Source organism: Mus caroli, unplaced genomic scaffold (assembly GCF_978045245.1).
Source record: "Mus caroli unplaced genomic scaffold, Mus_caroli_1 scaffold_9, whole genome shotgun sequence".
In the NCBI taxonomy this organism is placed as follows: Eukaryota; Metazoa; Chordata; class Mammalia; order Rodentia; family Muridae; genus Mus; species Mus caroli.
Genome location: NW_028227264.1, coordinates 78,580,030 through 78,605,910, shown reverse-complemented (window position 1 = coordinate 78,605,910; position 25,881 = coordinate 78,580,030). Strand labels below are relative to the sequence as shown.

Sequence of the window (25,881 nt, the reverse complement as noted above, 5' to 3'; positions counted from 1 at the left end):
GTAGACCAGGCTGGCCTTGAACTCAGAAATCCACCTGCCTCTGCCTCCCGGGTGCTGGGATTAAAGGCGTGCGCCCACTGCCCAGCACAGGATCCTTTTTGATAGCTCCAGATTGACTTCCCAACCATTTGTCCTGGACTCTTCTGCCAATCGCTGAACAAAGTGTTGGCAATTCAAACGTCACAAGTCAAAGGTCACAGCACGTCTCGTCTTGGGGACATGACTTCTTCTGCTTGAAGGCATGCTTGAAGAAGGCGAGGGGTGCCTTGCGCTTTATCTGCCTAAAGACTGTGGCAAAGAGTGCCAGTTTCCCAGGCAGTCGTACTTCCCTCAGCCCTGGGTACCGAGATCTGAGGGTGGCTCATCTCAGACTGACAGGCCACTTGCCTCCCCACACCCCAGAGCGGTCGATTTGAATCTATGAGAGGACTCTTGATGGAGGAGTATAAATCTGACCCCACAGACACTGAGAGACAAGCGCCGAGCTTTGGTTTGGTTTGCTCTACCTCTTTGATAAAAACATGCATGTATTGGTTCACCTTACATAGTGTTTTGGGGGGCTCTGCTTGTGGTAACGCTGCCATTGAGAGAAACTTGTCAAAGAACTGCTCATGAGGATCCTGTGACATCTTGCCCCTTCAGTGGCCTCAGGCTAGTTGGTGAGTCTTGAGGTTTCTTCAGCTGCTGGTTCACAGGTGGTGTCGGCCTGCCGAAAGGCCTGGACTGCTGCCAAAGAAGGTTGAGCTCGCCCCAAAGAACTCCAGCTAAATAGGTTCACTTCCCCCATAGCCTAACAACTCTTCTCTCCCACCCCCCCTGCTGGGCAATGGGCTAGAGGAGAGGGCACATGTTTATTAAAATAGGCTGCAAAAAATGTATGCCTACAGATGTTGATCCTGGCCCAAAGACCCTGGAGAGGTGGAGGCAGGTTCAGGTCCAAGCCACAGGCACAAGAGAAGAGAGATGATGTCCCAGGGCCAGGGTGGAAATTGAGGTAGAGATGTAGAAAAAGACTGGGAGACAGAAGTGAGAGACCAGTGGCAGAGAGAGAGGATGTGGGCTGGGGGCACAGCCTCCCCTGGGCTACAGCGTGGCAGGTAGCGAGCTCTGTAGTTCTCTAAGGGTGAAGAAGCTGTGGCCTGAACCAGGCTTGTGACTCCTCCAGACAGAAAATGGCACTAGGGTAGAGGGAGAATGTTTGTAAAAGATTGTTTGTTTGTTTGTTTGTTTGTTTTGTTTTTGTGAGTCAGGGTTTCTCTGTAGCCCTGGCTGTCCTGGGACTAGCTGTAGATCAGGCTGGCCTTGAACTCAGAAAGGTCTGCTTGCCTTTGCTTCCTGAGTGTGTGTGCCAGTATGACGCTTTTTTTCCCCTTCTCTTTCTCTGGAAGAGAGATGCTATTGTAGATGGTTGTGAGCCACCATGTGGTTACTAGGAATCGAACTCAGGACCTCTGGAAGAGCAGTCAGTGCTCTTCACTGCTGAGCCATCTCTCTCCAGCCCCAGTGAGAGGCTTTTAAGGAAACACCAGCCATACCAAGCCAGCACCACAGGCTTGGCCAAGCGCCCTGTGCAGGGGCAACCTGAGCACATGATCTAGGGAGAGCTGTTTTCTGTGCACCAGTGTGTGCCAGTGTGTGCACCTGTGTGTGTGTGTGTGTGTGCATGCATGCTTCTCATGTGTGTGGGTGCACATGTGTGTGCAGGTACATGTGGAGGCCAGACGTCTTCCTCGATGATGGCAGGCCACCTTGTATACTGAGGCAAGGTCCCAAGGCTCCCAGTCCTGAGTCGTGTACCCTGCCAGCTTACCCTCTGTGAGTTGACATGCCCATCTGGTATTTACCCAGGTTCTGGGTATCCACATATGGGTCCCCACACTTGTGTGGCAAGCACTTTACCCACTGCGCCCCTCTCAGACAGTCTTAAGAGAAGGCAATTGTTGATTGACACCCTAGCAAAGTCAGGCAGAAGGCTCCAGTGTTCCCACCACGGAAGCCTTGGCTGCTGGGGCCATATGACCTTCTGCGGTAGAAGGGACCCTGCAGATGGGCTCAAACTGAAGATCCTGACTTGGGGACCATCCTCAGGCATTCTTGGTTCAAGGTCACCACAGGGTGCCCAGAAGGACGCAGGAGAGTCAGAGAGGCAAAGAGACTAGGAGAGGCCGCTGAATCAGGAGAGGGCGGAAGAGGCCACTGCCTCTAGACACTGTTCCTGCAGGAAGGCTTTTCCTTCTCTAGGTCAGAATTTCCAGGACAAAGACCTCCTTGCCCAGGCTGCCTCTGTAAGGTGTCCCACCCCTCACCCTTACCCACTGAGGCCATCTCAGGCAGTGGGTAAAGTGCTGTTCTACCTGTAGACCAGGCTAGCCTCAAACAAACTCACAGAGATCCACCTGCCTCTGCCTCCTGAGTGCCGGGGTTAAAGGCGTTCATGTGGGAACCTTAAAGATATGTATCTCCAAATATCTGCCATGGACAGCTACCTGTAGCAAGGCTCAGTGACCCAGAGGGACTGACAGAGTTAACTGTCTCCAGCTGCTCCTAACAGGCCTTGAGGAAGGAGAACACCCACCCTCATTATTCACCCGTTGCCACCTGGGACAGGTACACAGGTTGCCCACTGCAGAGGGGACTTGGCCAAGGCTCGGTGTCTTTAGCAGCTGTTGGCGTCCACCCTGTCATCTTGCCCAAGTCCCCCTTCTCTGTCCAACAACACATCCCTGCCACCTGCACTACAGTAGCCTCCCAACCCTGTGTGCCTAGCTCTCCACATACAAGGTCCCAGGACCTCAGGGCAGAAGTCATCAAGATGAATGGGCCAGACGGAGGGCGGGGGCTGCCTGCGATGCATCCTCTGCTCTAGCCAGGCAGTTCAGGACAGGTTTATTTCATAGCAACAGGCATACGTTTGGGGTTGGCAAGAGTGGAATGTGGGTCCCCAAACAGAGCCTTCTTTCTGCAGTGACAGATCCAAGCTCTGGACTGTGCTGAGGGCTGAGGGATGTGATGGGGATCGGTGGATTATCATTTCAGCCCTAGCTGAGAACCACCCCTAAGCAGGAATCACTCGTCCACCCCGGAAAACCAAACCAACCACAGGCCGCAAACATCAGCCTGGGGGCGTGTCTAGCGGCCTCCACAGGACTGCAGTGAGGCAGGGGAATGGCCCCCTGCTTCCAGTCTCAGTTTTCATCCTCGCTGGCATAGATGTGTGCTTCCCAGCGTTCCGCCAAGAGATTCTTGTGTCGCTTTACCCTGGTGGCTCCCAGGACCTGTATACAAGGAGGCATGGGGTCCCCATGAAGAGATGGACCACCCCCAGCTGGCTCCGCATCACCAATGTGCAGAGCTGAGATGGGAACCTCCCTTCTCCTCTTAACAGTATGAAACTGCTAACTTCTGCTAAGCTCCACAGCAAAGAAATTGTGTGCAGCTTCAGCCCAGAAAAGGTTACAGCTATAATCTCAGCACTCAGGAGGCTGAGGCAGGAAGACTGTGAGTTGGAGGCCAGCTTAGTTTACTTAGCAAGTTCCACGTGGCCAGCCAGGAATAATAACAATAACAGCAACAACAACAATAATAATAAGGCTCTTACTGTGGCTCAATCTGTTGAAAGCTTTGTCTTCCAGTAAAAAAGCCTCATACAGACATTTTTGCCATAATCTGTGCCCACGGTAGGCATCATAAGCAGATGACAGCACAATCTACCCCAGGATGACTCTACCAACAGAGCAAATAGCTAGTGCAGTCCTACAACCCAGTGAAAGTCCTTCAGTGACCAGTGCTATGGTCGGGGTATGGCCAAGAAGGGACAGACTCAAGTCCTTTCCCTCTGGGGCTCACTTACCTCTGAGTTGACACGGTCTGAGGGGTTGATACCTGCATACTGAGTGAAAAAAAATGAAAATCAGTGCTCATCCTTCCTGCCCAGCCCCAGAACCCACCTGAAAGTTCTTACATAGCTGAATCACATCGCAGTGACAGATGGGACGAGACCACCCCCCCAACCCCCCAACCCCCACTGGTGGCACCTTCCCAGAGTCTCATGGTCACCGAACTCAAGGCTATCTGCCACACTGAACTGGCACTCCACTTGTTGGAACCTCTGGCTGACAGTGCCCGTTACAGTCTTAGTGTACCGCAGTGAGGACTGCAGACGAGTACCAAGCACCTCTTGTGGCCAACACTGGCCCTAGCACACAGAGATGGCTCCATCCACAGAACACTCATGGTTATCAGAGGAGGAGACAAAGGGTATGGAGCTATCGCTCGCCTGCACTTGGATCTGGGTCATTCAGAGTCATCACGGGGTCAGGCTGTGATTGGGAGGCTAGGCTGAGATGTGTGTTATTTTCTGAGGGGTCCCTGGACTCTCCCAGCATGGTCTGGGTCACTACACTTGAAATCAGGCTGGTTTGTGAGTTCAGGGGCCCCGGGAATGTGTGAACCCAAAGATGGGAAGGTGTGACTTCTGTACAGCCCAGTGTGGGGTGGGGTTCATACCATGACTATGGGGCCCAAGAAGATGATTTAGGACCTAAGATGCTTGCCTTGCGAGTGTGGGGACCTGAGTTCAAACCTTTGGAATCAGTGTGAAAAGGAGAGTGACAGAGTGTGTCTGTGTCTGTGTGTGTGTGAGTCCATTGTTCTGTAGGGGTGGAAGACTGAGACAAGAGAGTGCCCACAAGTGGTAGGCCAATGAGCCTGCTGCAGACACTGGCGAGCAGAAAGACTCTATCTCAAAGAAGGAAGCTGAGAACCAAGGCCCAAGGTGGTTATATGATCTTCATACCTGCATAGTGGCACGTTCTCATTCTCTCTCTCTCTCTCTCTCTTCCTCTCTCCCCCCTGCCTCTCTCTCTCTCATACAGGCACACTTAAAAAAATCTGGTAGACCTGGGCTAGTGGTGCATATCTTTAACCCTAGCACTCCGGAGGCAGAGGTAGGTGGATCTTTGTAAGTTCAAGACCAGCCTGGTTTACAGAATGAGTACCAAGACAGCCAGGGCTACATAGTGAAATTCTATCTCAAAAAACAAAACAAAACAAAAAAAAAAACAAAAAAACCCAAAATGATAATGACCAGTCAGTATCTGTTTCTTTCTTTCTTCATTAGTCTTCCTCCTTTGACCCTGAGGGTGACCCCACAAATAAGGACAATGTCTCCTGCTGGTGTGTCCTCTCAGACTAGATAGCAGAGATGATAAGACACCCAGTCAGTGTAATGGCCTTGCCTGACCCCGTGGGTAGCAACCAATTATACCTCAGTCGACCCAACTCACCCACATCTCCTTCCTAGTCTTCTGCCCTGGGGGAGCACCGTCCTCTGGGGCCTCCACCTTCCACACCAGCCCCGAATTCAGGTGGATGGGGGTGAAGAGCGGTGATTCCGACACTGAATAGCTGCCAGTGATGCCTGCGGTGGGGGCAAAAGGAGGCGGCATTGGAGACTTGAGGTCTCTGGGCAAGAGTCTGGAGGGCTTATGGAGACAGGGGAACAGACAGGCTGACAGGCAACTCTTGACAGACTGACTAAAACAGCCACTCAGGAAAGACTGTAGACTATGGGCCAAAAAATATCACCAAGTGATGGAGAATATGTCATTAGAAAGAGGGGCAATCGTTCCTGAGGACAAAGACTTGCAGACTTCTAATCCAATAACAGAACATTCAGAGCTATAGAGCAAAATCCTACGTGCCCAATAACAGGACATTCAAAAACTCTAAGGCAAAGTTGGTGTTTTCCTCTCCAAAATCTACTCTCTGGGAGAAATGGGTGTATTTGCACCTCCCCCTTCTCCTTCTCCAACCCTGGGGTCCTCGGGAAAGCATAGCCACCCTCCGAATCCCCGCTCACCAGATGCCCGGGAGGAACTCCGGGAGTCTTGCTCGTGGCTCTCATCCTCGGTTGGCACTGGGGAGAACACCTCTGGGAAGAAAGCATTCCTCCGCTCTTCAGCCACCTCCCGCTCCCTCCGTAGGACACTCTCCATCTCCCTCTCCAGCAGGTCAGATGACTGTGACTTTTGTAGCCTCAAAATGGGGCCTCCAGCCACTTCCCAGCCCCAGGTATGGGGGGTCTCAGTCCCCTGGGAGACATCTGGGACCTTGAATCGCAGTGGACGCAGGTGGAAATTCCCCAATCTCACCACACCCACATTGGCAGCCTTTCCAGGAGGCTTGGACCACTCTTGCTTTGAGCTCAGAGATCTGCCGGAGGCAGCCTTTCCAGGAGGCTTGGACCACTCTTGCTTTGAGCTCAGAGATCTGCCGGAGGATTCTGAGACATGCCTTGGAGACTCCGTGGCCTTCTGGAAGACTGTGGCTTTGGTTTCTCCACCGAAGACACCGCTTGGCTTGCTGTATACTCCAAAGGCTGAGAATTCTAGTTTAGGGGTCCCAGGGCCCAGATACGGCTGGTAGGCATCCAGTGGGATCCGGCTGACTTTCCTTGCCTCTGGAGCCGGGTCTGTGGCTCGGGCATCTGGGCTGAGGATGCAGTCGGAGCTCAGGCTTCTCTGGAGCCCAGGCTGAGGGTCCTGGGAAGGCCAGTCAGGTGTGGATGCCCTGCCCACCTGCAGCCCCTCTCGTCGATGATCTTCTTCCCGCTGTGTCTCTTGCACCATGTCCCTCTGCACGTAGAGGGATGGGCGGCCTCTGTCTCTTCGTGGAGGTGTCTCTGTCAAGCTCATCTTGCTGAGCAGTGGCTTGCTGGGGATCTGTACCAGCTCTTGATGCCCGGCAGCTCGCCCAAGCCCTCTCTGCTCCCTCAGCTCTGCCTCTCGCTCCTGGGCCAGCCTGATCTCTCTCTCGATGGGCGTCTCTTTGGGGGTCTCAGGGGATTCTGCTTGGGTCTGACTGCCAGGATCGTTGACTATATGAATGGATCTAGCTGGGGAAACATGGAAAGACTTCTCCAGGGTCACTTCCTTCATTGGTGACGTGACGGCAGCGGTATAGCCATTGGCTAGGTGGGGCCCAGTGGAGGCCTTGGACGCTTGGTTGATGTCTGGTGGGGTTCGTGGGAAGGTCTCCCTGGTTGTGAGGCTGCAGGTGACTGGGTTTGTGTTTGCCTTTTCTAAGCTCAGGAATTGCTGTCGAGCAGCCAGGAAATCAATTTGCTCCGTGTCCACCAAGATCTCCTCTGTGACCGTGGACTGAGGTTGTCTGGCAATCCTGAGGTCCCCATGGTCCGATGCAGCCTGGAGTGTGGCCACTGTGCCACCTTTCCTGACGACTGCCCAGCGCTCAGCCTCCAGCTCCCTCCGCTGCCTGCCGAGGGTGTCACTGCTGTCGTCCAGGTGATAAGACTTCATCTCCTCATCGTCATCTTCCAAGTGCAGTGACCTCGGGGACTGCTGGCCAAGGAAGACGCGTCTGTTGGAAGACACGTTTGTTCTCTTTACATCCGGCTTGGTCTGGTACTCAGTGGACCAGGCCTGCAGATCACCCTGGCTCCAACCAGCCTCAGGCCCCACGCCCACTAGCTCAACGGTGTAGCTGGTGTCTTCATCCAGTGCCAAGCTGGTGACACGTGCTGAGCGGGGGTTGCTGAAGATGGGGTATCTGGTCACTCGATCCATCTCAAAGGGTCTTGTGTGTGACCTTCCTTCTGTGGGTTGGAGGCCTCCAGGCTCACTTAAGGAGGTGAGAGAGACCGTGTCAGGCCACCTGGGGACAGGGACATTGTCAGGGGGCTGCAGGAGCCCTGTGGACAAGCAAGGCTTCTTGACAGCAATCCCAAACCCAACATGGAATCTTCCAAAAACATCGAAGCTCCTGGATCAAACTGTACCTGACTGCAGATCACACAACAAACTTCTGTTCTCTCTCTCTCTTTTTTTTTTTTTTTTTTGTTTTGTTTTGTTTTTCGAGACAGGGTTTCTCTGTGTAGCCCTGGCTGTCCTGGAACTCACTCTGTAGACCAGGCTGGCCTCTAACTCAGAGATCCGCCTGCCTCTGCCTCCCAAGTGCTGGGATTAAAGGCGTGTGCCACCACACCCGGCTCTATTTTCTTATTTAATTTCTTTATTATTTTCTCCTTCCTTCCTTCCTTCCTTCCTTCCTTCCTTCCTTCCTTCCTTCCTTCCTTCCTTCCTTCCTATCTATCCCTCCTGTCTTTCTTTCCTTCCTTCTGAGACATGCTTTCACTCTGTAGCCCAGGCTGTACCAATCCTCCTGCCTCAGCCACCCCGCTGCTGGAGTAACAGGCAAGCACCAGCACACCCAGCTACCTACCCTCTGAGTTGCAGGCACAGCCCCCAACTCATCTCCTGCAGGCTGAGTGCCTGTCCCTGCTCCATCCTGGCAGCTCTTACCCTCTCTTCAGCAATGCCAATCAAGGTCAGCCTTACACCTGAGACTGTAGGGGTCCCACCAGGGCCCTTCCCCCTCTCCAGGGCACAGCCCTGTTCCTCACACTAACTCCCAAGTCTTTGCACCTGACCTTCACAGACAGTCGTTGGGCTCTGGTTCTTGTCAATGGATGATGCCGAGTGGGGAAACTGAGGCTCAGAGCGAGTAGCAAAGCTTGTTTCCCAGTTCTCACACCTTGGTTCTCTGCTTTGGACAGCACCTGGCCCCATCTCAACAGCACCTGCCTCAGCTCCATAAAGCCAAGAGCTGGGAGTGCCTTGGACCTTGTTCCTGGTCCTAGGCGTGGCTCAGAGCCACAGGTGACACACTGACTTGTTATCTGGGGCTCAACATTTCCCCCAGCTCCTTCCCAGACACACACATTTCCTTTCGCTTTTGTTTCTTCAGTCTCCTGAGTCTCAACTCAGATAGTGCTCCCGGAAACAACCGACTCTGCAGTCCAGGAAGTCACCAATCTCAGCAAGCATGCACCCAGCTCCTCACTGCGGGATTCTAGGCAGGGTCTCCACCCCTGATCACACCCCCAGCCCCTTACTGCGGGATTCTAGGCAGGGCTCCACCCCTGATCACACCCCCAGCCCCTTACTGCGGGATTCTAGGCAGGGTCTCCACCCCTGATCACACCCCCAGCTCCTCACTGCGGGATTCTAGGCAGGGTCTCCACCCCTGATCACACCCCCAGCCCCTTACTGCGGGATTCTAGGCAGGGCTCCACCCCTGACCACGCCCCCAGTCCCTCACTGCGGGGATTCTAGGCAGGGTCTCCACCCCTGACCACGCCCCCAGCCCCTCACTGCGGGATTCTAGGGCGGTCTCCACCCTTGAGCCCTGTCCCCTATCATTCCTCTTTGTATTTTGAAGCAGAGTATCTTAAGTGGCTGGGCTTTCCCAGCACTCCTAGCAGTGTTGTGAAGGGTAATCCCTTTCCCCTTCCACAGCTCTTCTGAAATTGGGAGAATTTCATTCTGTGTGGATAGGCAGTCCTAAGATATACCGCAAGTATTAATCAAGACTGGCTCATTGAACCCTGTTGTTCCTGGGTGCTCAGTCACTGGCCTTCCAGCTGACTCCCATCCGCTGGCCCAGAGCTGCTATGCACCCATGTTTCCTGGCGGACTGATATGTATGCAGTATTTTATGGCCCTTGTTGTCCAACAGTCAGACATGACCTCTGGAGAAAGGGTGTCTCCCCTCCATAGGTGGGGTTCTCATTCTTCTCCAGTGATTCAGGTCAAAGGGTGGAGTTCTGGGTCGGAATTCAAGGCCACTGGGCCCCTCTCTGATATGGGCTTGGCTGGCAAGACAACCTTGCCAAGGATCTATAAAACTGAGTTCTGGGTGTAATCGCTCACTCCTTTTGCCCCAGTGGGATGCAGAGGCAGGAGGATCTCTGTGAGTTCTAGGCCAGTCATGGCTACATAGGGAGACCCTGACTCCAAAAACCAAAAACAATAATAACGAAAACAACGATAAAACCTAATTCAGCTCTAGGAGCCTGGTCATACAGCAAGCATTCTATAGATGCTTCACACCGGCTGTAGATCTGACGCTCCAAATCCAGCAGGGGTCTCAAGGTCTCCTATGAGCCAGTCCGAAGAAGCCCTGTGGGCTACAAAGGGTCCCTTCAAGGCCTCCATCTCCCGACAAGGGTCGTTTGTTAGTCCTGGGTCGATCAATCACCTCAAACATTAATGTCGTTTTCAGGGTTCATGAGAACCAGGGACAAGAGGCCAATTTTGTCTCTGCCCTGAAGGAACTTGGGCACAGACAATTGAAGCTAGAAGTTCACAGAGATGATGGGGGGGGGGTCCCAAAGCCCATTTCCTCCCAGTTACCACTAGGGAAGGCTCCAGGCAGCCTGCCCCACCCAGCCGCACCCTGGAACTGTGACTCCCTATTGAAACTGGGTTTATGGTCCCCGTGGGTGCACCTGCTTCCTCCTACCCGCGGGGCAAAGGCTCCTTGGTGGGGGCCACCACCTAGTAGGATGGTGCCCTTAGGTGTCCTCTCTCCTGTCCCTTAGGGCCTCTTTGTTGCCTACATAGCTGGCCCTGGAGAAACCTGTCAAGGCTTATCTCTGACCCTGGACCCTGGACAAGCCCAAGCCTGAACAGCCGGGCATGGCATCGCTGGTTTCTTCAAATCAGGCCCTGAATCCATGGGGCCTCACAGACCTCTGCCCCGCACCCCAGGGTCTTTGGTTCTAGCCTCTTTCTCAGTGAACTAGGATTTGGTGTTCTGGCATTTAGGTACGAATGGAAGCCTTATCCACACCAGGCTCAGGGTTTCTTTTGGGTTAGTGGGTGACAGAGCAGGCTCTGATATCCAGAGGGACAACGTGGGGCCCAGCCAGGGCCAAGAGTGGTGAAGTACAGATGGGGAAAGGCAGTCCCTGTGGCCCCCTGTAGGCGAGCCACCCCTGCCAGTAGGCACACCACAAACAGACCCCCTTCTCCTTCTGCACGTGCCTCACCTTACCCGGCTCCAGACTCCCAGCTTCCGGGACTCCCAGCGTCCCCCGCCTCACCTGCCAGCTCCAGGTGCCCAGGCCACCTCCCAGCCTCAGGTTCTGTCCTCTGCAGGAAAGGCCCCCGGGCTCCGCCCCGGCCACATGTTGCTAAGGGGACAGAGGCCCCACCCAGGAGCAGGTGGGCCCCTCCTCTCAGTCCCCACCCGGACATGGGAAACAAAGTCCAGAGAAGACAGAAAAACGATACTCAGGCTGACGAGGGCGGGCACCGTGCCCGCTGCAGGCCTTGGCCCTACAAAGCCGGAACTGAGCCTTTGCCTGGCTTCCCGGTTTCCCACCTTCCCAAGTCCTGCTGACTGAGGCGGGGTGCATCCCTGCGGAAAGAGGAGACTGAATCCCAAGCCTGGGCTAGCTTGTGGGACCCCTTTGAATCTCTGTCTCTTCTTTCGATCAATGCCCTATTTGATCCAGGCAGACTGAAGGACAGATGTGCACGATGTTTTCCAGACTAGCAGATACCACGGCAGGATTAGGTAACTCAGGGCCTGGGTCTCGAATTGCTGCTCTCTAGAAGGGGGTCTGTGGGGCTTCCGGCTGGCTCCTCCCCAACCCTCTGACCCTCCCTTACTCATCCAGGAAATGGAAATTCTCCCTGTCACATTCACAGAAAATTTCATATGAAACAATGACGCCTTCAGAAACACCCAGCGCGAAGCCAGATACAGAGAAAGAGGCCTACACCCCAGCACTCAGGAGGCTGAGGCAGTAGGATTGCTAATAGCTTGAGGTCAATTTTGGCTACAGAATGAGACCTCTCTCAAAAACTCAAAGGTAATCATGTAAAACGCCCAGGAACACGGACCAGACACAGGTAAGGTTCAGACCCCACCATGCCCCTCTGGCAGCCCACGGCCTGTGTGTGGGCCCTGGGCATAGTGCTGGGGTTCCTGGCCTCCCGTGGGCGGGCTTGTGAGCCCCCTCTGAATTTCTTGTCTTCCCTTCCCTCCAGTCCGCGGTCCCCCAGCTGGACTCCAGGGGCCCTTGACAGATGTGGTGCCCATCACCTACCATCGAGGAGACAGTCAAAGCCAGGGTTGAGACAGCAGTTTTCCCAGAGCCCCCCTTGGGCCCCTTCATCCCTATTTAGCAGAAGTGGGCATTGAAGTGCAGTGCATATCCAGTCCCACAGGTCAGATGGATTTGAATTAGCACCTCCCTCCCTACATCGTAGGTACTCCACCATACCAACCACCTTTCATGGGGAAACAGTCCTGAAAGGGCCTCTGATTGAGCCCACACACCTGACATCTCAGTACTCAGGAAACTGATGCAGGAGGATTACTTCCAGTTTGAGGTCAGCTTGGTTATAGGCTTTTTTCTCAAGTCTGGAATACCCAGTGTGTTGGGAACACAGGATTCCTAGACATCTATTTTATACAGATAGGGCAACTGAGGCCAAAGGAGAAAAAAATTCTCCAAAAACCATGAAGAAAAAGGGGGGGGGTACTCCTCTACTATGCAGAACCTAGCTCAGAACTTGTGGGGTATCTGTGAGGACCTCTCTACCCCCATCACAGCCCAAGGACATGGGTGTGGAAGATGTGGAGACCAAGGCCCGTGGGGGTGGCTGGCCACAGCTGTCCCTTACCTGTCCAGGTGCCGCAGAGTCCTGGAGAAAATGCCCAGTGAGGGCTGCAGCAGCCGCAGGGGAGAAGTTTCTCCTGTGTTCTACAGGACCCAGCCTTTTTATGGCTCCACCACTAGGAGGCCGCACCCCTTCCCGCCCAGGTGAAACCCAAGAACTTCAGCAACCTGGCTCTACACACTTTTTTTTTTTTTTTTTTAATTTGTTTCTCTGGGAAAGTCAAGAACATGGGGGTGAAGGGCGGGGCCTTGCCACACGTCAAAAGCAGAAGGGGGCAGCAAGGGCACTTCAGCCGAGGCTCAGGGCTTGAGGAACTCAGGCAGACTCAAAGGAGGAGGAAGAGGGGGGTGCCATGACCACGGCCATAGCTCACCCTCAGGAAAGTGCGCCTCTCCTCCAGGCCACGGGAAGGACAGGACACAGACCCCGTGGCCTCTGCTTGAGCCCCTACTGCAGCTGCGGGTAGTGACGGGGCCCGCAGGAGGTCTTGCACCCAGCTGCACACCAGGCTGGGGTCCCAAGGAAAGGAACCTAGACCGGGCGTGGTCCTTTGAAGCTGAGTCAGCGCCTGTGTGCAGGGTTGTGCCTCTGGGGACCAAAGTGGCTACTGCTGCCTGCCTGAAGGTTGGTGACCCTCTGCCAGGCTCCCGTCAGGCCAGGTGGCAGATGGGGGGTCCCTTACTCCCACCCAAAATGTGTGTGTAGCAGCCTAAACCTGCCTGGATATGCTAGGTTTTGTGGCGCTGGCAGACATACCCACTGACTTCTGGGGTATGGGGGTACGTGGGAAACCCAGGACCCTGGTCCAAACCAACTAGAGAAGAGGGCAGAGGTGACCCCAAAGCTCCCAAAATTAGCACCAGGAAGAAGGGCCCAGTGTGTGCATGGTGGGGTGGGGGTGGGACTCAGGACAGGGAGTGGCTTGGCTGGCCAACAATGACTCCATCTTGCGGGTGATTGTTCCATACCCGGTGAAGTTTCCCCTGCTTTGAGCTCCGCTACCTATGGGAGGGGATCCACAGGTGCCCGTCGTCCTCCCTAGAACTTCAAGACTTTGAGTCCCCAAAGAACTGTGGCCTCACCCCACCTGCCCACATTAGGCCACTGGCGCCTTGGCCAGGGAGACGCTTTCTGGTCCCCTCGAAGACTCCCCAAAAGTAACGATAAGGCACAGACAGGCTGGCCTGGGACGGCAAGGGGACACCAGGCTGGGACTATGGTGGGCATAAGCCGCCTGTGTAAACCTGCTGTGACCTGGACTGAGGGGTCCCCATTCTTAGAAGGGCTGATATGGGCTGGCCTGTCTCTCACCAAGGGGTGACCCATGGCTCAGAGGTTCGGGGTGAGTGTGGAGTGTGGTGACGGGCAGAGCACCCCCCACCCGAGACTTGAGGTGCATAGGGACCACACACGTGTCTGGGGCCTGTGAGGCGGAGGGTGAGGGTGGGCAGGCGCCGGGGAGGGCCGGGCTGCTGGGTTTGAGTGTGGAGCATAGGACAGGGACCGGGGACCGGGGTGCCCCGACGGCTCACATGACAGAACAACATCTACAGCGAGGCTTCTTCATGTCAAGATCCTGGGCGTCGCTGGGCGTGGTCGTGGGCCCGGTCTGGTTCTCCTCCTTGGTGGCCGGGAGCTCAGCCGCACTGCCATTGAGAGGTGCGGGCTCCCTGGGCGTGGCTGCATCTTCAATCACCACCAGTTCAGCCTTGATGGTGTCCTGCAGGCCCAGTACCTTCTTGGTTTCTGCTTCATCTTCCACGTTCTGATAACCCATGAAGACCATGGTGACCGGGGGCTCCTGACCGGGCTGGATGCCTGGTGGGCCTGATGTGGCCTCTCCTGGTTGAGCCTCAACTCCTGTGATCTCCCTTCTGGACGGCGTGGTCCTGGTGACATCCTCTGCGAGTCCCCGAGGCTCCACTGGCCCAGCTGTGGACCCTGCCTCGCTCAGTGTGACCTCATCGGCCTTGTGAATGAGTTCGTCCACCTCGGAGGAACTTAGAGGCTGGATCCCGTTCTCAGCGATGCCGTCCACAGCATGGACCACTGCGTGGGGACACACAGAGAGAGTTAGCGGGCTGGCGCTGGGGCAGAGCCCGGAGGCTGAGGCAGATACAAGCCTTGACAATCAGCTCTGGTGGTAAACATCTGTCATTCCAGAGCTCAAGGAGACTGAGGTAGGAGGATTACCACGCTCTCCAGCCCCAGCTTCCTGGGTGCTGGGACAACAGGTATGCACTATCAGGCCTGGCTGTCACTTTCTGGGTTATGAGGAGCTAAATAAGGTCAATGTCTCCTCACCGATGGGAACAGCTGTCTACAGCCCCAGAGCACACCTGAACCTCAGCTCTGCAAACTCCTCTGGGATCCTAGACTTCAGGAGGCGCAGACAGGGCGATTCCAGGAATCTAATGAAGGGTCAGGGCTACCATTCCCAGATGTTAGCTTCCCAAACCCCTGGAGGAGAGTCCCTGTGCCTGGTCTCTTGGTGACACTGGAGGTGCAGAAGGTGGGGTCGAATCTCTCCCATGGGCCTGGGCCTCTAAGATGAGAATTCAAGCCATCAGTCTCCACGGAAACAGATCTCCTGCTGTTACCAAGCAACCAGGGTCCAGTCTAGCTGGTTCTGGGTCCCCAGAGAGACTGTGCAGAGGTGGATGGAATGGCCCAGGGTGGAGCCCTGTGGAGTCACTCTGGGAGTGGCAATGGATATCATCAGCCTTGCTGTCCTTCATAAACAGTCACATCCACCGGGGCCAGCAAGTCCCACGTCAGTTACACTCTTGATAAGGCATGTGTGCACACACAAACATGCCCGGTAGTAAACATACACAGCACAGTCCTTCCACACTCTCTGACACACACACATAGCATGGAGGGACCTTAAGGACACCGCTTTTGCGCAGTGAGGAACCCAGACACAAAAGGTCACATAGTGGGGATCTCTGTGATAGGAACTGTCTGAAAGTGCAATCCTGAGACTGTGTGTGTGTGTGTGGTGTGTGTGTGTGTTCGTGGGTGTAATGGAGCGAGCGACAGCTTGTCGGGGTGGGGACTTCCTTTGGGGTAATGCAATGCTCTGAAAGTATATAAAATGACTGTAAACCTCCTAAATCACAAACTGTAAAAAGGACAATTATATGGTATGTATTTATTTCTTTAAAAAAGGGATGGGGTGGGGACCAATTTGACTTTATGGTTCCTGCTAAAAAATGTCCCAGATTAGATGTATCTAGTTTCCTCAACACCACTTCCCCATAGATCCGTCCGTTAAACACCTATAAAGCCAGTCAGGAAAGCCAGAAAGACCAACTTAGAATTCCACAGTGGGTAGGATGGAGGTGGAGGCTTAGGGGTGGAGCCCCACCTAGAATCCCCCAGTGAGGGGCTGGGAGCTTGATCAGGGGTGGAGCCTTGCCTAGAATCCCCCTCCCCCCCCCCCCCCCCCCCGTGAGGGGCTGGGGCGTGGTTAAGGGTGGAGCCCTTCCTAGAATCCCCCAGTGAGGGGCTGGGGCATTAGTTGTTAGCCTTTGCCTAGCACTCTGGAGGCTCTGACTTTTGTCTTTACCATCCAGACACATAAAATTAGATCTCTTCTATACCAACATCCCTCCGCCCAGGCCACCCATCGCTTTCAGGCCACAATCCCTTCTCCCCTGTAGCTCAAAGCCCTTTCTTCTTCTTCTGGTTTTGTTTTTTTGTTTTTTAAATTTATTTATTATGTATACAGCATTCCGCTTGCATCTATGCCTGCAGGCCAGAAGAGGGCACTAGATCTCATCATACAGCCACCATGTGGTTGCTGGGAATTGAACTCAGGATCTTTGGAAAAGCAGCCAGTGCTCTTAACCTCTGAACCAACCATCTCTCAGTCCCCACAGCCCTTCTTTCAGTATTCACCATCTGCTCACCTCAGGGCCTTTGCACAATCTATGGCTCCGGCCAGGTGCTGTTTCCTTCCCTTGGCTATGAACTGGGGGCCTCTGGGAAGCTCCCTCCTTGCTTTAACTTTGAGTGGCAGGTAAGAGCTTTACAATGAATGGCTAAACCTGCCTCTAGATTTCACCTCAGTGCTCAGCACACAGCCCAGGTTCTGAATGACTGACCAGGCCAGGAGAAAGGGCTGGGCAGGGCAACCTAGGCTCTGCTGGGTGCCCCTGCAGCAGGCACGGGCTTCTCATACCTTTTGTTTCGTCCTCGTAGACTTTCACGCCCTGAGGGAGTGGGTCCCGGGGGAGCACTGTGGTGCTGGACAGCACCCTGGTCTCCCCGGTCACCTTGTCCTTCTCGACCGTGATCTCCACCGAGTACATGGCTGATACAAGAGGCACGGGGTTACCCCACGACCCATCTGCCCTCAGGTTCAGGTTCCCCCCGCTGGGCTATGGCCAAGCCAGGGAAGAAAGATAGCGGCAGAGCCAAGCAGCGATGGCAGTCACGCCAGGGACGCTGAGCACGCTGGGATGCTGAGCACACCCCAGATGCAGCCCTCCCCACTCCAGATCCTTCCATAGCTCTGGATGACAAGGGTTCAAGTATGCATTCTGCTTAGAACCTAGAGCCCATGCTAATGTCCCCCACCCCAAGACCCCATGTCCTTCCATCTATGCCCACTGTGTCCCGCTGAGCCACTAGACTCTTCCTGGTCTTGAACTCACAGAGATCTACCAGTCTCTGCCTCCTGCATGCTGGAATTAAAGGCGTGGCCGCCATGCCCGGTGAGATGAATTTTAACAGCAGCTGCCTAGACACTGACCATGTTCCTGCCCAGAAACCTCTTCACGGTACTCTGAGAGATGCTAAACCCTAGCAGCCACATCAGACCTCACACAGAGCCAACTGAGCTCCCAGCACTCCATCTCAGCCTGCTGTCCATCCCCATAGGCTGGGCCCTCTCGCCGTCACCTCCAGAAACATCTAGAACTTTCTGCTGCTGACCCACACAGTACCCCACCACCAAGGCTGGGACCTAGCATGGCTCCCTGGCCCAGTGGTCTCCTCAGTCCTGGTGTGTTCTCTGTGCAGCTACGAGGGGTCACTTGTAAGCACGTGGGTATCCCTGCTCTTCCCAAGGCTGTCCTCCTGGCAGCTCTGGGGCCCTGAGAACTGCTCGCTCCTTCCCGCTGTCCTCTCTCCTTTTCTGGCACAGTTAATTGAACAGCCACTTGCACCCGCCAGAATACCAACTCCTCCTCTTTTGTGTCTGTCTTCATAAGCATTTGTTGAATGAATAACTGATTGTAAGTTAATCATTTGACTCTGTAACTACATACCTACTACATACCTACTTACAAGGCTGCCTGCTCCATTGGGCAGGATGTGTGCGCTCTCTACAAAGTCACTGGCTTGAAGAGATGGGGGATGGGAGCCACACCTGGTGTTATTACAACAGAGATTCTGACGGCACCTTCTGAATTATGGAACATCCCCTAGTCCTCCTGAACTTAGACTATGCAAGAAATTCTCGGTCTCCTGCTGTCTTCCTCTCCCTGGGATGCTATAATAGAGTACCCACTAATCCCTTGTTTTTCTGGGTTTTGGGTACAGAACATGTCAGGTCCTCCTCGTACGTGAGGTCAATGTGATGCTGGGACCCCTGGAGCAGGCAGGATGTGATGCAAGCATGGTCAGGCATGTGGGAGCATGTTCAGCCTGAGCGCCAACCACCCCCCAGGTCCTCAGGCTGAGGTTAGGGATGAAAGCCGCGGGCACTGGGTTAGAGCCCCCATGCTGGGCCCGTCTTCTCAGAGAAGCCTGGGCCAATCACAGCAAAGCAAATGGGCTCTGAGGTCACTGGACACCCTGCCAAGGGCACGTCCAGGTGAACCCCACTGCAGGATCCAGACAGAGCCTCAGGTGGTAGCTAGACACCAGGTAGGGGATGCGGGTGACCCACCTGCTTTCATCATTGTGGATCCCCCTGGACTCCGCACCGGTGTGGACGTGCGATTCTCTGCATGGGGCACAGGGTGGAGAAAGAGATGGAGTCAGAGACAAGATTACAGGATTCCCACAAACATCTCTACAAGAACATGAATCCAGACATGGCCAGATCTGCATATGGCCCAGACAATCAGAATATGTACTGGGACCCCAGACCTCCAACACGTGTCTGCACTCCAGACCCCCAACACATGCACCTGGATCCCAGGCCCTCAACATTTACACCTGCACCCCCAGGACCCCAATACAATGCACCTCAGACCCCAACAATGCATCTACACCCCTAGATTTCCAACACATTCATCTGTACCCCAGATCCCAACACATGCAACTGCACCGCACCTTTAGGCCCCCTAACACTTTCTCCTATACCCCCAGAGCCTCAATACACGGAACTGTACCCTCAGACCTTCAATACGTGCACCCAACACCTTCAGACCCCCAACACGCTATCTGCACCTCAAACCCTTCAGACTTCTGACATTGCCTGGGTCCCAGACCCCAACACACACACTGTCCTCCAGAGACCACAGCTACATCCTCCAGCACTGTGCACGCCCAGGGCCCCTCACCCCACAGCCAGCCCAGCTCAGCCTCAGACTCCTCATTATTCAGCCCAAAACTGGCTTTCACAGAATCCCTAAGAAGCCTGTGTGGATTTTCTTTTAATTATTAATTTTTAATTCTACCGCAAGACTAGGGGACACTCCATATGAATAATTAACAGCAAATCAGGTCAGAGAGTCCTAGGGCTGCACTGACAGCCATGTCTGCTGCCCTGGGCAGAAACACATGCTCAAAAATCAGAGAGCTGAGACGGGTGTGGTGGCACACACCATTGATCCCAGCACTCAGGAGACAGGCAGGTGGCTCTGAGTTCAAGGCCGCCTGGTCTTCAGAGGGACTTCCAGACAACCAGGACTATGTAAAAACCTTGCCTCAAAAGTAGAAAGAAAAATAGATAGATAGATAGATAGATAGATAGATAGATAGATAGATAGATAGATAGATAGATAGAGTTGGGCTTGGGCTCAGTGGACAGAGCTTGCTTGGCATGTAGGAATCCCTGGCCCCATCCCCAGTACCACACAGACCCACACACTGGCACTGTCAGCCCCAGTAATTGGGAGGCAGGGGCAGGAGGATCAGGACTTCAGGGTCCTTATCAGCCACAGTGAGTTTTTGTTTTTTCAAGACAGGGTTTCTCTGTATAGCCCTGTATAGACCAGGCTAGACTCAGACTTAGAGATCCATCTTCTGTAGATCAGGCTAGACTCAGACTTAGAGATCCATCTTCTGTAGACCAGGCTAGACTTAGACTGAGAGATCCATCTCTCTCCGAGGTCCTGGGATTAAAGGTGTGTGCCACACTGCATGGCTGAGACTCTGATTTTAAAAACTGTATTTATAGGGCTCGTGGTTAAGAGCACTTGTTGCGCTGGGCGTGGTGGCGCATGCCTTTAATCCCAGCACTTGGGAGGCAGAGGCAGGCGGATTTCTGAGTTCGGGCCAGCCTGGTCTACAGAGTGAGTTCCAGGACAGCCAGGGCTATACAGAGAAACCCTGTCTCAAAAAAAAAAAAAAAAAAAAAAGAGCACTTGTTGCCCAGGACCTGGGTTTGGTTTCCAGCACCCGCATAGAGGTTCCACCACCTCGTCAGCACCAGCACACATGGTACGGACACACATGAAGGCAAAACAGTCATACACGTAAAAATAATAAAGATAAACTAGGGAAGATATTTCTAAAGTGTATTTATACACGAGACATGTACATGTCTTACATATACATATATTTCTTCTTTCCTTTTTTATTACATATTTTCTTTATTTACATTTCAAATATTATCCCCTTTCCTAGTTTCCCCTCTGAAAATTCCCTATCCCCTCCCCGCTTCCCCCCGCTCCCCAACCCACCCACTTCTGCTTCCTGGCCCAGGCATTCCCCTATAGTGGGACACAGAACCTTCACAGGACCAAGGGCCTCTCCTCCCATTGATGACCAACAAGGCCATCCTCTGCTACATATGCAGCTAGAGCCATGAGTCCCATCATGTGTTTTCTTTGGTTGGTGGTTTAGTCCCTGGGAGCTCTGAGGGTACTGGTGCTCCTATAGGGCTGCAAACCCCTTCAGCTCCCTGGGTACTCTTTTTTTTTTTTTTCTCTGTGTAGCCCTGGCTATCCTAGAACTCGTTATGTAGACCAGGCTGGCCTTGAAATCAGAGATCCACCTGCCTCTACCTCCAAGTGCTGGGATTAGGTGTGTGCCACCACCGCCTGGCCATCTCTCTCTTTTAAAAATGTGTGTGTGGGGCTGGTGAGATGGCTCAGTGGGTAAGAGCACCCGACTGCTCTTCCGAAGGTCCAGAGTTCAAATCCCAGCAACCACATGGTGGCTCACAACCATCCGTAACAAGATCTGGCGCCCTCTTCTGGAGTGTCTGAAGACAGCTACAGTGTACTTACATATAATAAATAAATCTTAAAAAAAAAAAATGGTTTAAAAAAAAAAATGTGTGTGTGATATGTATACTTATTCATGAGGGAGTGTATACAAATGTGCGTGTGCACACAGAAGCCCAAAGTTGACACCCTGTGCCTTTGTCAATTGCTTTTCACCTCGAAGGCAGGGTATTTCCTCAGTGTATTATATCCTAGTTAGGCGTGTATGTGTGTACATGAGTATGTAGATGCTCATGGAATCGGGTCCCCTGGAGCTGCCTGACGTGGATGCTGGGAACTGTACTCAGGTCCCTGGAGGCGTGGCTTGACCATTGAGCTACCTCCCAATCCTGCCTGTTTCTCTTTTTTTTTTTTGGTTTTACGAGACAGGGTTTCTCTGTATAGCCCTGGCTGTCCTGGAGCTCACTTTGTAGACCAGGCTGGCCTCGAACTCAGAAATCCGCCTGCCTCTGCCTCCCGAGTGCTGGGATTAAAGGCGTGTGCCACCACGCCCGGCCCTGCCTGTTTCTCATGGAGCCTGAAGCTTACGGATTAGGCTGCGCTGGTCTGTCAGTGAGTCCAGGTTCCTCCCGCCGTGGCCGACTCAGCACCGGGATGACAGCGGTGACAGTTTACAAATGTTAGGCCAGAGGCCAGCCAGCTGGGGACTATGACACAGAGAGTGGATGTGGCCAGGTCTCCGCCACCACAGCCTGATCCATAAAGTGCGCTGATTGAGTTCCTCAAACCTCACCCACCATCCCACATCTCACCACCAGAGGGCACCAGAGGCTGCATGTCCTGGCTGGAAGCTTACCTTTTGGGGTACCCAACGGAGTCTGCAAGAAAAGAGGGAAAGGATTATGAACTGTCCTCTCAGCCTCCTCCACAGCCCTAAGCTTCATTCTCGGCTGGAGAATGAGGCCGTCAGCCTGACAGCCTTAACCTCTAATGGGGTCTCCAGCAAAAGCTGTCAATTTGTGCTTGGAGAATTCCTGTTCAATCTTCAAAACTCACACCCTCTGGGAAGCCTGCCCACCCTCCTCATGGCCCTAGATGCTTTGGGGGAAGGGTGGGCCGCCCAGTGCCCAGGGATTCCCTGAGACTAGGTCTGGTCACTTTACCAGCTGACAGTGCTCATGTGCCAAGAGGCTGGGGGGACACTCAGAGGACATTTTGGTCTCCCCAACCCAGGGTAGCATACAACAGGCGAGGGCTGGGCTAGCTCTCCAGTAGCAGAGCAGTTTCCCAGTATGCACAGCGCCTTGAGTTCATCCCCAGCCCCGCCCCTACAGATCTCCTGTCAGCTGTGTGGCCTGGAGTCAGACCCTTAACCTCTCTAGCCTTGGGCTTGGCCCTTTCTCCATCACAAGGAGGTGTTTAAAACTATTTATGGGCAGGTGTGGTGCCTTACACCTTTAATCCCAAGGATCAGAAGGCAGAGGCAGCAGGATCTCTTTGGGTTTGAGGCCAGCCTCGTCTAAGTAGTGAGATGCTGTCTCAAAAAACAAAACTAAACACAAACCAGATTGCTTATTATGATTATGATTGGAGAAGCAGTGTCCTGGCTACAGATGGGGAAGTTATTCCTACCAGAAAGGTATGAACATTATGGTTATTTAGTTCATGGGCATGCACACAGTACATGTTCAATAAAACACAGCATCAACAGGGCCAGGAGACAGCCCAGTTCATAAAACCATGCCAGCCATGCAGTGGTAGCCCACGCCTTTAATCCCAGCACTTGAGAGGCAGAGGCAGGCGGATTTCTGAGTTTGAGGCCAGCCTGGTCTACAGAGTGAGTTCCAGGTCAGCCAGGGCTACACAGAGAAACCCTGTCTCGAAAAAAAATCTAAATAAATAAACAAACAAAACAAAACCATGCCAGACAAACAGCAGGGTCTGAGTTCTGGTCCCCGCACCCCTGCCTGCAAAACGCACAAAGGAAGGCAGAGTCAGGAGGATCCTCAGAGCTCCCCGCTGAACCGGCGAACAGGCTTAATGGGAGAACTTGTCTCAAAAATAAAATAATAGATAAATAATAAATGAAAGAAGTCGGGTGAGGCTGGGGAGATGGCTCGCAGCCTAAGAGCACTGGCTGCTTCCACAGAAGACTCAGTTCCAGTCCCCAGCACCCACACTGGGCAGCTGACAATCACCCGGAACTCCAGTTCCAGGGGGTCTGACGCCCCCTTCCGGCCTCCGTGGTCACTGCACTCATGTGCACACACAAAGACACACGTATAAACACATAATTTAAAATAAATCTTTTAAAGCCAGGCATGGTAGTACATGCCTTTAATCAAGAGGGAGAGGCAGGCAGCGATCTGTGAGTCCAAGGCCAGCCCGGTCTACAGAGAGAGTTCTAGGACAGCCAGGGCTACTTAGTGAGGCCTTGATTCTAAAATAAGTAAATACATATTTCAAAAAATAATAATAATGTGGAGAGATCAACTGAGGCAGACACATCATGCAACTTGTGGCCTCTGCATACATACATACCTATGTGTGCACATAGATTTCACACACATACAGACGCTCGCGAATGTACCCCCCACCACATGAACACACACGTACACATGCACACCCACACAAACACATAAAAAGCAGCATGCACAACTGGATATGGCAGTGCAGGCTTGCTGAGGTTGGTAAAGGGAGAGCCTGAGCCCGAGCTGGCATGTATACAGTGAGATCCCATCTCAAAAGAGCCAAAACTTAGGTCAGCAAGATGGTGGCTCACGGGGCAAAGGCACACGCCACCAATCCTGAAGACCGAAGTTCAATCCCTGGGACCCACATCAAGGTTGAGAAGGAAGACTTGACCGCCAGAGGGGTTCTCTGGCCCGTGTGACATGTGTATGTACCCCACATGATTAAAAGTAAGAGATCAGCCTGGTCTACAGAGCAAGTTCTAGGCATCCAGGGCTACACACAGAGAAATCCTGTCTCAAAAGACAGAAAAAGAAAAAAAAAAAGAATATTAGGCTAATTTTTTTTAATTAGGCTAAGATGTGGATCAGTAATTAGGGGGGTGAATAACATGTCTCAGGCCCTAGGTTCAATGAACAATACTTCCCCTGAAAAAAAGAAAACAAGAAAAAAACTGAGAATAAAAACAGAAAATTTAAAAAAGCACAGGAAAGTCTGAGGGTGGGGTCCATCTGAGGCCAAGGCCTGACTGTAATGGCCAACAGTCAGGCATAGAAGTTGCCTCCACATACAGGAAACTGAAGCTCAGAGAGGTCAAGCAATTCCTCTCAGGTTGCACAGCCTCCACTCCCATGCACTGAGGAAGGGGTTGGTTTTGCTCAGGACCCCACCTCCTCGGGAGTCTCTCACCTGCTGAGCGTTCACCATGGTTTCTGACTTTTGCTCCTCCTTGGCTGGGCTTGCAGACTGGGGGCGGCCTGGGCTGGGGGCTGCTGAATTCTCCTTTGAGGCAGCCGGGGCTGACTCTCCAAACTCCAGAACATCGATCTCTTTCTCGAGCCTGGAGGGTGAGAGAACACACACTGAGCCCCACAAACTCAGTCTGTGTTTGTTTTTGTTCTTTTCTCTCCCGAGGACAGGGTTTTCTCTGTGTAGCCCTGGCTGTCCTGGAACTCACTATGCAGACCAGGCTGGCCTTGACCTGAGAGATTTGCCTCTGCCTCCCAAGTGCTGGGGTGACAGGTGGGCCCCATGATGCCCAGCTCAAACCTAACTTCATCTTTATTCTTTTTTTTTTTTTAAGATTTATTTATTTATTATATGTAAGTACACTGTAGCTGTCTTCAGACACTCCAGAAGAGGGAGTCAGATCTTGTTATGGATGGTTGTGAGCCACCATGTGGTTGCTGGGATTTGAACTCTGGACCTTCAGAAGAGCAGTCGGGTACTCTTACCCACTGAGCCATCTCACCAGCCCTCATCTTTATTCTTTTTTTTTTTTTTTTAAAGATTTATTTATTTATTATATGTAAGTACACTGTAGCTGTCTTCAGACACTCCAGAAGAGGGAGTCAGATCTTGTTATGGATGGTTGTGAGCCACCATGTGGTTGCTGGGATTTGAACTCCTGACCTTCGGAAGAGCAGTCGGGTGCTCTTACCCACTGAGCCATCTCACCAGCCCTCATCTTTATTCTTACATTTACTTATTACCACATAGTGTCAGTGCGTGTACACATGCCACGGTGCCACCAGTGTGCAGGGTGCCGTGTGAGTTCTGGGGACCAAACTCAGGTTGTCAAGCTCGGCCGCAAGCACTCTGGCCACTGAACCATCCTACCCAGCCTCCATTTGGGTGTTTTACCGCACGTGCAGCCCTGGTCAGCCTGTGACTCACTCAGGCAGCAAACAGCAGGGCTGGGATCCACCCAGGGCTGAGTCTGCTTCAAATAAACTCCCCTCTCTGTTTTCCCATTCAAACCTGACAGGAAGTGTTAGCATTGTAGGGACAATGGAAAAATATGTGTCACTGTCACAAGCATCAGAAGACTTCAGTACAAACAAATAACTAGGACAGAGCCGGGCAACGGTAGCTTGCCCCGTACGTGGCAGGACGCTGCAGGGGGGGAAGCAGACAGTCTTAAGGCAGTCTGAGATCCTGGTTCAAAAAAGCAAGCCAAAAAAATATAGAGCTGGAGAGATGGCTCAGTGGTTAAGAGCACTGACTGCTCTGCCAGAGGTCCTGAGTTCAAATCCCAGCAGCCACATAGTGGCTCACAACCATCTTAAATGGGATCTGATGCCCTCTTCTGGTGTGTCTGAAGACAGCTACAGTGTACTCACATAAAGTAAAATATACGAATTTTAAAAGATGGAGGCAGCCGGGTGGTGGTGGCGCACGCTTTTAATCCCAGCACTTGGGAGGCAGAGGCAGGCAGATTTCTGAGTTCGAGGCCAGCCTGGTCTACAGAGTGAGTTCCAGGACAGCCAGGGCTACACAGAGAAACCCTGTCTCGGAAAAAACAAACAAACAAACAACAACAACAACAACAAAAACAAAAAAAGATG

General features: G+C 53.1%; 2 protein-coding genes across 10 annotated transcripts in view; both read right to left on the bottom strand.

The window, feature by feature from the left end:
- Positions 1 to 1,671: 1,671 nt before the first annotated feature.
- On the bottom strand, positions 1,672 to 12,567 carry Misp (mitotic spindle positioning). 6 transcript variants are annotated; one of them, XM_029482801.2, is made up of 5 exons: positions 12,498 to 12,567; positions 5,861 to 7,674; positions 5,286 to 5,419; positions 3,851 to 3,889; positions 1,672 to 3,275 (listed from the first exon to the last, which is right to left on the bottom strand). In XM_029482801.2, exons 2-5 carry the CDS (start codon positions 7,584 to 7,586, stop codon positions 3,186 to 3,188), a joined length of 1,989 nt encoding a protein of 662 aa, XP_029338661.1. In that variant the 5' UTR covers positions 7,587 to 7,674; positions 12,498 to 12,567; the 3' UTR covers positions 1,672 to 3,185. The 6 variants fall into 6 exon arrangements, with proteins under 6 accessions (XP_029338661.1, XP_085699101.1, XP_085699102.1 ...); XM_085842975.1 differs by having other exon boundaries at positions 5,861 to 7,641; positions 12,498 to 12,546; XM_085842976.1 differs by lacking the exon at positions 12,498 to 12,567 and adding an exon at positions 10,853 to 10,951 and having other exon boundaries at positions 5,861 to 7,641.
- Positions 12,568 to 12,694: 127 nt separating this feature from the next.
- Positions 12,695 to 25,881, bottom strand: part of Palm (paralemmin) — a 28,407-nt gene continuing 15,220 nt past the window's right edge. For 3 of the 4 annotated variants that reach the window (XM_021174125.3, XM_085842972.1, XM_029482807.2), the window contains exons 5-9: positions 24,224 to 24,374; positions 21,699 to 21,720; positions 18,394 to 18,450; positions 16,681 to 16,812; positions 12,695 to 14,543 (exon numbers count right to left, since the gene is read on the bottom strand). In XM_021174125.3, coding sequence (XP_021029784.1) covers positions 14,023 to 14,543; positions 16,681 to 16,812; positions 18,394 to 18,450; positions 21,699 to 21,720; positions 24,224 to 24,374 — 883 coding nt within the window. In that variant the 3' untranslated portion in view covers positions 12,695 to 14,022. The remainder of the gene's footprint in view (positions 14,544 to 16,680; positions 16,813 to 18,393; positions 18,451 to 21,698; positions 21,721 to 24,223; positions 24,375 to 25,881) is intronic. The other variant, XM_021174126.3, reaches the window with a different exon arrangement.